Source organism: Carcharhinus amblyrhynchos, chromosome 24 (genome assembly GCF_965287045.1).
Source record: "Carcharhinus amblyrhynchos chromosome 24, sCarAmb.v2.hapA, whole genome shotgun sequence".
NCBI classification, from domain to species: domain Eukaryota; kingdom Metazoa; phylum Chordata; class Chondrichthyes; order Carcharhiniformes; family Carcharhinidae; genus Carcharhinus; species Carcharhinus amblyrhynchos.
Window position 1 is genome coordinate 28,467,437 of NC_137347.1, and position 12,180 is coordinate 28,479,616.

A 12,180-nucleotide genomic window follows, 5' to 3' on the forward strand; every position below is an offset into this window, starting at 1 on the left:
AGTATCAATGACCTTTTATGGTGATGCCAACATTCATAGACAAGTAAGGGGGTCAGATGAAAATAACTCACTTTTGTTGAGCGTGGAAGTATTTGATGAGGCTCTGGAGGAGGTCAGGGCCCTCTCGAATCTTTATCTCGTTCACCTTCAGAAGATACTGCAAAACAAAGTGCAACCAGTCACATTGAGAAACTTCTCCACCCCACCCCCACACTTCCCCAATTGGAATATGAAATGGGGATTCTCTGCAGAGCTCCAACATGAAACCATCATCAATAGGGAAGGCTGCGAGTGATAATAATGGCAAAATGGGAAGACTGGAGGTGATTTGGTCCTTGAAATTAATAGGTAAAGAAAGGAAAAGGAACTTGCCATTACTAAAGCTTATCAATGTCTCAGAGTAAGAAGGTCTAAGCACTTCACGGTCAATGAGTTGCATTACAGTGTGGGACTGCTTCATTGCAAAACAGAGCAGTCGTTCTGTGCTCACAGGTACCACAAAGAAAAGACTTGCATTTATATAGCACCTTTCAAAACCCAAGTACATCTCAAAGACAATGAAATACTTCATAGAATCCCTATAGTACAGAAGGACACCATTTGGCCCATCCCACCCAGGCCCTACTCCTGTAACTCCACATGTTTATCCTGCTAATCAGGACAATTTAACATATCCAACCCACCTAATCTGCACATCTTTGGAGTGTGGGAGGAAACTAGAGCAACCAGAGGAAATCCAAGCAGACATGGGGAGAATGTGCAAACGCCACACAGACAGTGGCCTAAGGCCGGAATTGAACCTGCGTCCCTGGCGCTGTGAGGCAGCAATGCTAACCAACATGCCATTGTGCAGCCCAACTTGAAGTAAGGTCGCTGTTGTCATGTAGGAAAATCAGTTAGATGAATTTTTTAGTGATGGTAAATCAAGGACATGTCTATTGCAAGGCAGCACCATCTGGGAGGCGATGACTGCTGCCAGTAATGCACCCACCTGAGGTCCGTGACTGTGGAGGGACCCCCACCCCAACACCCCCGCCATATCTCCATGAACAACCCTAACATGGTTTGCTTTTTAGGTCGCCTGCTACTAGGTGAATACCAGTGGTGGGTTGAGGCCCTATGGGTATTAATTACCACATTAAGGGCTTCTACTGGTGGTAGGGCAGGAATTCTGGCAGGAAGGGCCTCCCCTCCACCCCAGACCTAATTGGGGCAGGAAGTTGGCCGGGTCCCACCTGCCTGCCACCCAATTAAATGCCCTCCCCTCTCCCGGCATCAAACTTGCCACGAGGAAGGACATTAAATTACATCCCATGTAATGAGAGCAAAAAAAACTTAAAGAAAAATCTCTTTTCAAATAGATCTGTTGACAGCTGTTGATTTAAATGCATTTATATGCTTATCTTGAATTTAATGTGCTCTCTCTCACAGACATTCAAGGTTAAACAGGCGACAGACAGTGATTGAATGGTTTCATTATATCCTTCATGCTGAAATAGCTCCTCCAAGGCTGGTGTCCCTTCACCAAATTTAGATTTATTTACACAGTAAACAACACTCAGGTACTTCCTCGTACAGAGTGTAAACCTGGAGTGCAAGTAACCCTGACATTCCACACTATATACATACACACAGGGCTCCCTGTTTGGACAAGCCATTACTGCCTTAATCTGGGAGCTCATATTCTAAGAAGTCCACATTGTAGGCCTCATTAAGGTCACACACTGACTGAGGAGCCTGAGCTAAGGTGTGTAGGCATCAACAGTCAGCTCCGTGCCTTGACAGGGACAGGAGTTGAAAGTGTTTTATACTACAGAGCGCCACAAGTGTGATTTCAGGCCTTGATGAGCAACCAATCCCCTGTTTATACCATCGCGCCGATGAGAAAATTGGTTCCAACTTACGATGTTTCAGATTACCATGTGGTTTTTAGGAAGCAACTGTGTCACAAATCTGAGGCCTAACCATAGGTAGATTTTTTTTTAAAAAAATCATGTCGTAGCTCACCTCACACATCTGGAGCTGGAACACCTTTCGCTCTTTCTCCAGATCATCTGCAATCTCTGCGGGACTGATTTCCGACCGATTCAATCCAAATTGTTTGGCACGGTCTTTCTTCTCTTTTTCTATCTTATTGCTGAAAAGCAGAAAGAAAAGATGCAAACAACAAAAAATGGCGCTTGGCTAACTGCATTCGAAGGATGGGACACGCCCCTTCCCACTGCAACATGATTGGTGGTGGCGGAGGCAGGTTGCCATTGGTCAGTGGCGGGATCTTCTGACCTCGCTGTCGTCAATGGGGTTTGTAACATTCGGACCCTCTGTCGCTGGGGAACCTGTGGCCGGGCATCGCTGTCGGAGAGTCCAGAAGACCTCACCAGATCTTCATACGTTGGCTGAAATTTTACTGTCCCACCCGCCACAGGAATCGGATCATGGAAAGATCTGTTGACCTTGGGTGGGATTTTACTGTTTTGGGATGAGCGAGGCTGTAAAATCCCTCCCACAGAGTGGCTGATGTGGCCTGTTCCAAGTGTACAGTCATCGCAGCACGAGCAGGTCTTTCCCTAATAATTCTGAGGTGCTTTTCCATAGCGAGGGCCCTCAACAGCTGACACACATGGGGATTTCCTGACATGGTGTAGACACACCAAGATCATAATCCAATTCATCTGAATAGAGAGGTTCTAAATATCTGAACAGGGTTAGGCTCTTTTTTTTAAACCTGGAATAGAGAAGACTGAGACGTGACCTGATAAGGATTTGAAAGGGAAGACAGTTTCATATTCAAAGTGAGGAGTTAGCGACATAAATCCAAAAGAATTCAGGAGAAGCCTATTTTACGCAGAGAGGGGTTCAAATTTGCTGCCACTTACAGCAACTGAGGCAAATAGCATAAATACATTTAAGGGAAAGTTATGTAAACACACAATGGAAAATATTAACGGATATGCCAATCGGGTTAAAGTGGGTGGTTCATGTGGAGCATTAAATTGTTGGATGGAATGGCTAGTAAATTCAATCCATGGTGTAATTTTTAAAAATATTGGCATTGTATTGTCCCACTCTCCCCATAGCACATTTGGAGGTTAGACTAGTAAATGGAGACCTGATCTTCAGAATGTAACTCAGGGAAGCAACAGTACAAATGTGGATGGCACACTCAGATGGTTCTGAAATTGACCTCTCGAAATGGGTTTAAAATATCTTTGCCAGTCTGGATGTACATAAACAGGTGACCGCTTTCTTTCAATTTACTGAAGGGTTCCTGAAGCCCTCCCATGGGTTTGGGGAAGTAGAAACCAGGCTGCCATTCTTCCAGCTGCTTCCTCCTCACCTGTAAATAGCTGAACTTCCCACTTGGCAGTTTTAAAACCAAACTATACAAACAGTTGCATTAATGGACTACATACACAAGGAGGAAATACAATAACCTGCATTTGTGTTGCACCTTTAATCTCAAGCAGCTTCAGAGGAGAATAATTGGACAAAATTTGACATTGTGCCACAGGAGATTTTAAATTGACTGAAAACTTGCTCGAATGAGGTAGGCCTTAAGAACGTTCTTAAAGAGGAGGAAGGGGAGAAACTCTGGGTGGGAATTCCAGAGCGTCGGGCCAGGACAGATTGAATGTGGCAAAAGAAGCAGACAATGCACAATGGCCAGAGTTGGAAGACAGCAGATGTTCTGGAAGGTCATAGGATAGAAGGAGGCAAGACAAGGCAATGTTGCGATTTGAACAAGAAAGTTTTTTTTAAATTAGGCTTGCCAAACTAAAAGCTAATGTAAATCAGGAAGTACAAGGTCGCTGACAGAATGGACTCTGAGACTGATTATATCTAGAGCAGCGACTCAGATTAGTTCAAGTATCCCAGCCATATTCAAATAATCCATCCTGTGTGATGTTACCTATTACTCAAAACATAAGCTGGGAACATTAGAATGGAAATAGTGTGAAAGTTCTGCACTACAAATACAAACATAGCATGCAACTGAGAAATGTCAGTGGCAAACAGAGAGCAGTTCAAGTAAGCTGCAAACTTTCACTGTCTATGCCTGCCTGGCACAGTAGCCAACATGGATCGAGGTACAGGAGAGAAATTCTCATTAATGTAACCACACCTCAGAAAAGGGCAAAGTTTTAAAAAAGTTTCATTGTTTGATCCTTTTCCCTCAGAATCTGCTAACTCTTTTTATATACAATGAGTTCAGCTATGTTGAGTGTCAAGAGAGTAAGGCAAGACTGGATGGTCTTTAATGCTAGACTTGTAATAGATAAGACTGAGTTAAGGTGGATTGACACATGGACATCCCCTCCTTAACAGTGAGGCTATCTAACCCCAGTCAAAATGTTGTGGGTTCAAACTCCTACTCCACAGATTTGAGAACACGAGTTAAGCTCACATGCCAAAGGGAGGGCTGCACAGTCAGCAGACATGCAGTATTGTGAATGAGACATTAAATCAAGGCCCCATCCAACCTCTCAAGTAGACATGAAAGATTCAAAGGTGCTTGTCATAAATACATACATACATACATATATACATACATATATTTACATATATATACATAGCAAAGTACTGTGCAAGAACCATCACAAGGTTGCCTCAAACTTAAACACTGGGAAATTCTTTATTACAGGTGTGCACTGTCCCACAGTCAAGTCCAAGAATGCTTAATCGAGTTTCACACCGGGAGGAGCTAACCCCCAGGATCACATGACCCACACTTTTAAAGGGGCAGTACGCACCCCAAACCCCAGACCTACATATATCACAGTGCTAATTAAAAGAGCAGGGAGTACTCTGCTGTGCCAACCAATATCACAATGATAAAACAGGTTACCTGGTCCTTATCAGACTGCTACCCGTGGAATCTTGCTGTGCACAAACTAACTGCCAGGTTTCTATGTTAAAACAGTGTTTATCATTCAAAAGAAATTACTTCATTGACTATAAAATGATTTGGGATACCCCGAGGTTGTGAAAGGTGAGATAAATCCAAGTTCATTACGTTTATTTACCCTCTCTCTCCCCCCCACTCATCATCATTTCACTTTATATTCCATACAGGTTAATCTTTTTGCTGTGCTGTCACCACACAGACACAAAAAAAGAAACATTGGCTTTGATGAAGGATCACCCCAACTCGAAACGTTGGCTCTATTCTCTCCCCACAGATGCTGTCAGACCTGCTGAGATTTTCCAGCATTTTCTGCTTTTATTTCAGATTCCAGCACTGAATCTAGGATTCCCTACTGCGCTGAATGAGGCCATTTGGCCCACTGAGCCTGCACAGAAAGCAATCCCACCCAGGCTCTAACCACCACCACCACCCTCACCCCCCCCAACACTATGAGGGAATTTAGCAGAGCCAATCAACCTAACCCACACATCTTTGGACTGTGGAAGGAAACCAGAGCACCCTGAGGAAACCCATGCAGACATGGGGAGAACGTCTGTGTGGAGTTTGCACAGCGACCCGAGGCTGGAATTGAACCCAGGTCCTGGAAGGACCTGGGTTCAATTCCAGCCTCGGGTCACTGTGCAAACTGTGAGGCAGCAGTGCTAACTTCCGCAGTAGTTTGCCTTTATCTTGAAGAAACGTTAAGTAGTGACTGAAGGAATTGTCAAATAATTGAGATGTCAGGAACTTTTGTTATAACATTCCTTAAAAAAAACAGAAGTATTATTTTCCACTTCAGGACAAGACTAAATTTCACAACCACTTCCCATTTCTCAGTTCACCAAATATTTCTTAAATAGCATGCGGGGAAACTAGAAAACAACAAAAAAAAAAGTCAAGCCACTCTAACCATCTTAATTCTCCCTCCTCAAAAAAAACAAACACATCATCAAACATCAATTTTCGGTATTAGATGAGTTTTAACATAGGAAAGGGAGCATGAGACTAACTGTCTGGACAGAAGTTTGAGTCAGAAGTAACTTTACAATGGAAAAGAAAAGTCAATGTCAGGAAGCAACAATTATTCCCAAAGGAAAACTTCGAGAAGACGAGGGAAAGTTTCATCCCGGATGAACAGTAACTAACCTTCCTCAACAGGAAATAGAGTCACATCAATTTGGGAATGTTGGGTCAAAGGGCACAGGAAACTCTTACACACACCAGTCCCAGGTGCTTGCTGGGTAAAGTTGCCGGTTATCCGGTTTCGAATTCAAGCTTTCACGAGATTTTTAAAACTGTCAACCGAATACCAACAGTTTTTATTCCACAACTGAAGATGGATATAGATGATTCCAATCAAAATTTTTATTGGGGTGGCACAGTAGCACAGTGGTTAGCACTGCTACCTCAAAGGACCAAGGACCCGGGTTCAATTCCAGCCTCGGGTCACTGTCTGTATGGAGTTTGCACATTCTCCTTGTGTTGGCTTGGGCTTCCTCCGGGTGCTCTGGTTTCCTCCCACAGTCCAAAGACGTGCAGGTTAGGTTGATTGGCCTCTAGTGTCAGGGGGATTAGCAGGTTAAATATGCTGAGTTACGGGAGTATGGTCTGGTTGGGATTGTGGTCAGTGCAGACTCGATGGGCCGAGTGGCGTCCTTCTGCATTATAGGAATTCTATGATTCTAGAAGCAAATATTGGAACATAAAAAGCAACAATTCCAGACTCACCCTAGAGCAAGACCTGGTCTTCAGGTCAACTTAGAGCATCATTTATCCAACACCTCCTCACATCTCTCAAATGTCTAAAGGCAGTTCACACTAATTACTTATAAGCAACTGATCTTTGAAACGGGTGCAAAGAATGTTTACCAGAACATAGAAACTAGAAGCAGGAGTAGGCCATTTGGCCCTTTGAATCTGCTCTGCCATTCACTTTGATCGTGGCTAATCATCAAATTCAATTGCCAGAATTTTACCGACTCACCCACCCAAGGCTCGTAAAATCATGCCCGAGGCCAAAGGAGAATGCCACTTTACGAGCCTCGCCCACCATGATTCTGGGGCAAAAAAATTCCACCTAATATGCTGCAGGAATGAGGGACTTCAGTTATGTGGCAAGATTGGAGAAGCCGATATAGTTCTCTCCAGAACAGAAAAGATTTGAAGTAAGATTTAATAAGGGTATTCAAAATCATGAAGAGTTTTGATAGAATAATTTAGGGAGAAATTTCTTCTACTAACTGAAGGTTCGATAATCACAGATTGAAGGCAATGGGTAAAAGAGCTACATAGAAGGAGGAGGAGATTTTTTTTTTAAATGCAGTGAGTTATTACGATCAAGAATGCACTTCCTGAAAATGTAGTGGAAGTAGACCCAATAGTGAATTATGGAGAAAAAGGGAGGAATTTTTCAAAGAGCAAGTGCAAATATGTTGGACCGAATCTGAGACTCTTTGGGGCAAATTTTTTCATTCCACGTACCAGAGCGGGTGAGGGGCGCACTATGGAAAGGTCCGTTGACCTCAGACGGGACTTTCCGGTTTCAGGGCACTCGAGGCCAGAAAATCCCACCCTGTGGCTCCACATATAGTAATTTAATGCAAGGTGAAGACCAATGAAATCATTTTGCTTTTGGATAGAATTAATTGATGGAGAAATGTTGGACAACAGACCCGGTTAAATCCGTCCACTTTGAAAAGCAACATGGAAACTAATCACAAAGCAAGGCCTCATTAGTTGGGTCAATGTCGCAGTGTGTCAGCTGTGGTTCAGTTGGTAGGAGCACTTGCCTCTGGATCACAAGATTCCAGATTCAAGTCCCACTGCAGGGCATTCAGCTGACAAGGGTTACATTCCAGTGCAGTACTGAGGGAGCACTGCACTGGTCGGAAGTGCTGTCTTTCAGATGAAACATCAAATGGGGGTCCCATCTACTTAACTGGGTGGAGGTGAAAGATCTCACGGCACCATTTCAAAGAAGGAAGAACAGGGGAGTTATCCCCAGTATCTTGGCCAAAACTTATCACTCAATCAACATCACAAAGAACATTGAAACAGAATAGCAGGCCATTCAACCCTTCTAGCCTGCTCCACCATTCATTATGGTCATCCAACACAATTCCTGCCTTCTTCCCATATCCTTTGATCCCCTTAACTTCAAGGGCTTTATCTAACTCCTTCTTGAAAACATACAGAGCATCCTTTTCCCACCCCGGAATGCTGGTCGAATAGCATAGTGGAGTGGGAAATTTCAGTCTGGGGGAGGGGTGCAAGTGTGATTTTAATATTAATAAATCTATTTAAATATGTTTAGCGAGCTCCAGGAACAGGGACCAGGCGTGATGGTGTCATCGGTGGGACCAGACACCACTGACGCCTGCTGGGAGGTTGGGGGCAGAGAGGGGCAATGCCCCTTGGGTAATGCCAGCTTGGCACCCTGGCTTTGCCCTGTGGGCACCAGGTAGTGCCAAAAGGGCAGGGAAGAGTCAGACCTGGTATGTTTGCGGTGGGGGGGGAATGAGAGAGAGAGAGATGATGAGGGGAACTACGCAATGGGGCTGGCAGGGTGGAGCATCAGAACAGTGATGTCCATAGGGGTGGGAGTTGATAGATCTCCCATATATTGTGCAGACTTGTACACAGAATTTTCCAAAAAATATACTAAGAGTCACAAAGGGCTGAAAACCGGAGAGTTTCAGTCTGAAACCTGGAGCTTAGGCTCTGCACCCCACTCTCCACCCCCACCAGCGTGAAACTCCCTACAAGAGCATTGGAAAATTGCGTGAAAAACCCAGAGTGAAACTTCCCGGTTTTCAGGCTTTTGTGACACATAGAATTTTTGGGGGAAAATTCCACCCACAATGTTTTGGTCTCTACTGCTTTCTGTGCTAAAGAATTCCACAGTCTCACCAGTCTTCTCCGGGTGAAGAAAATTCTCCTCATCGCAGTCCTAAATGGTCTACCCTTACTGGACACCCCCACCTTCGGGAATATCCTTCCTGCATCTACTCTAGCTAGTTCCGTTAGAATTTTACGAGCTTCTATGAAATATCCCCATATTTTTCTAAATTCCAGTGAATGTAAACCAAACCAACTCAATCTTTCCTTCCATGTCAATCCTACTATCCTTGGAATCAGTCTGGTAAACCTTTGCTGCACTCCCTCCATAGCAGATAAGGAGACTAAAACTGCACACAATATTTCAGGTGTGTTTTCACCAAGGTTCTGTATAATGGCAGCAAGACATCCCTGTTCCTGTACTCAAATTCTCTCGCTATGAAGGCCAACATACCTTTTGCCTTCTTCACCGCCTGCTCACTTTCAGTAACTGGTGTACGAGCACATTCCCCTCAATCTGTAGCCATTCAGGCAATAATCTGTCTAAAACAATAGCCATTCGGATAATAAACAAATTGTCTCATAGAATCTCTGCAGTCAGAAGAAGGTCATTCGATCCATCAAGCCCACACCAACTCTCTGATAAAGCTTCTCACCCAGACCTGATCCCTGCAACCTCATATTTACCTCACTAATCTCCCTATTCTGCATAACTCAAAACACTGAGGGGCAATTTAGCACGGCAAATCCACCAAACCTACACATCTGTGGTCATTAGCACATAACAGTTGTGGAAGTTTGCCAAACATAAATCAGCTGCCACATTACAACAACCCTTCAAAAAAGTAATTAATTGGCTATAAAGCGCTTTCTCATGACCATCGGACATCTCAAAGACTATATTAAAAAAGTATTTATTTTTATATGAAGAACAGCATCCAAAGAATGAACCTTCTCATCAATAATTGTTTCTCTGGAGCTAATACTTACACTTTGGCTTCATAGTCTTTCCAGGCTTTTTCAATGAGTTTCTTTGGGTCCTGTAGGTACAGAATAAAGACCAGTTTAATTTGTCTCACCACTAGACTGGTGGCAAAGCCAACATCTACCTGGCACACTGGGGATTGTCACCCAGAGTTAGTGACTATTAGAATAGCTGAACTATAGAAATGATAAGGAGCTCACTCTTGCACAGATACATAGCACACAGGTCAGGATTCAATAATATTAGCCAGTGGATGTACCAGATAACTCAACAGGGACCGTGTGTTGAAGCTCAGCTCCTGAAAACACCACATTTAAACAATGCAATGACACAAGAAGTTTAGAATTTCAGAATAAATGCATCATTAGTAGCAATCTTAATATCACCACCTTCTTGACTACATTGTTTAATCCTCTTCTCCTAATGAGCACAATCACTTCTTAGTCCATTTTATCTCAGCAGCTTTTTCGCAGAAAGCAAGCAGATATTATTAACATTATTTGCAGCAGTTCTAAGTCAGATCAAGATCAGAGACACAATGGGCTGAATGGCCTCCATTTGTGCTGGACAGTTTGACATATAACCAGCCAGTGTGTTGTTCCTTTGGCTCCAATTCAATCCAAACTGACTAAAAGGGCTTTAATTGTACAGGAGACTAAGGATGGGATACTCCGGCTGTGCTCATCTCAAAACCAGATATCCCATTCAAGGATTATGGAACTTTGCATTGGTCCGCCCCCGCTACAATTCCCCTGGCAGGCAGGACAGGAGAATTCAAGGCTAAATGTCTCCCTCTTTCTCATCAGCTGAAAGAACTCCAAAGCAAATTTGAGATGAGACAGTCTCTCCTAGAATCATAATATTATACAGTGCAGAAGAGGTCCTTTGGTCTGTCAAGTCTGCACCGACACACTGAGAAACACGTGACCTTCAACTACTCTAATCTATCAGCACTTGGTCCATTGCCTTTGCGATTACAAATTTATAACATCAACTGCCTTGCACTTCAGCAGTAAATAGCCAGCCATACTCACCAGACAAGTTAACAGCATTGCTTGTGTACAAAATATCATACTACTGCTGTTATGAGGTATCCATAACAGGCTATGGGGTTAAGGTACATGGTGTGGAAAATAAATGGAGCATTTGGCCACATTTCACTGGACAGAGAAAGCATCAATTTGACACTAAGAAGAATGGAAAGTGTGAGGAAATTGTGTTCCATGTCTCAGTGGTGTCTTCTGCTGAACTTCCATTTGAACAGCCAGTTTCTAATGATATCAGAGCTAGCACACACACAGCTGTCAGATCTGGGAAGAGTGAGTGCCAAACCTTCCACTAAATTACAGACACTGTTCAATCTCAGGCTGTGACTCAACTCAAAAGGCGACAATCTCATTTCAGAACTCTGCCCGAGCACAAAGCCTTATTCACGTCATTTGATTCTAAATGGGGGAGGGGGCGGGGTGCCATGTTTCAAGGAAACCCAGAGTATGAATAACATTCACATCAGCACTTGGAGTGACTCCACAAGACAGAGTCCAGATGCCACCCAAAGGCTGGCAGCATTCCCACCTGTGCCTTGCCCCACCCTCTGTCACTGCCAATTCTGGTGCAGATTCACTCCGATTGTTGCCAGAGTGAACATAAAAGGGGCTCTAAATGCAACAAACTCACCCACTTACACACCCACACCTCTTGCCTGTGTCACATGTGTTAGCCAAGACTACCAGCAGGTTGCAATATATTTGGGCTCATCATTCAAGATTGAATGGGAGGCAGTGGCATAGTGGTATGATTACTAGGCTAGTAATCCAGAGAACCAGAGCAAAGATCTGGGGACCCAAGTTCTAATCCCACCATGGCAGATGATGAAATTTGAATTCAATAAAAATCATGAGATGATCGTGAATTATTGCTGTGAAAACCCATCTGGTTCACTACTGCCCTTTAGGGAAGGAAATCTGCTATCCTTACCTGGACTGACCTACATATGACTCCAGGTCAACAGCATTATGGTTGACTCTCAAATGCCCTCCAAAATGGCAGTTGGGGATGGACAACAAATGCTGGCCCAGAAACTCCAAGATCCAGAAAATGAATTAAATGAATGCAGTAGCAGATTCTGCATGTTAGCCGTTCAATAGAAATAGAGGTACGGTAAAGTCACTCCATAGTCCCAGATGACCATCAGCTTCCTGGTGATGATTTAACCTGAGGATTCACCAGACTTTAGGCCAGAGGCAAAGTTGAGAAGGCAGGCCCTTCAAGAATAACCTCAGCCAGTACAGTGGCACAGTGGCTAGCACTGCTGCCTCACAGCGCCAAGGAGCCGGGTTTGATTTCTGACTTGGGTCACTGTTTGTGTGGAGTCTGCAAGTTCTCCCCGTGTCTGTGTGGGTTTCCTCCGGGTGCTCCGGTTTCCTCCCACACTCCGAAAGATGTACTGTTT

General features: G+C 43.9%; 1 protein-coding gene across 1 annotated transcript in view; it reads right to left on the reverse strand.

Moving 5' to 3' along the window:
* The window catches only part of LOC145357984 (arf-GAP with SH3 domain, ANK repeat and PH domain-containing protein 2-like), a 98,153-nt gene that overhangs the window by 44,653 nt on the left and 41,320 nt on the right, over positions 1-12,180 (reverse strand). Inside the window, exons 5-7 of the mRNA XM_080211633.1 lie at positions 9,734-9,783; positions 2,008-2,137; positions 72-157 (exon numbers count right to left, since the gene is read on the reverse strand). Of these exons, the coding sequence (XP_080067759.1) occupies positions 72-157; positions 2,008-2,137; positions 9,734-9,783 (266 nt within the window). The remainder of the gene's footprint in view (positions 1-71; positions 158-2,007; positions 2,138-9,733; positions 9,784-12,180) is intronic.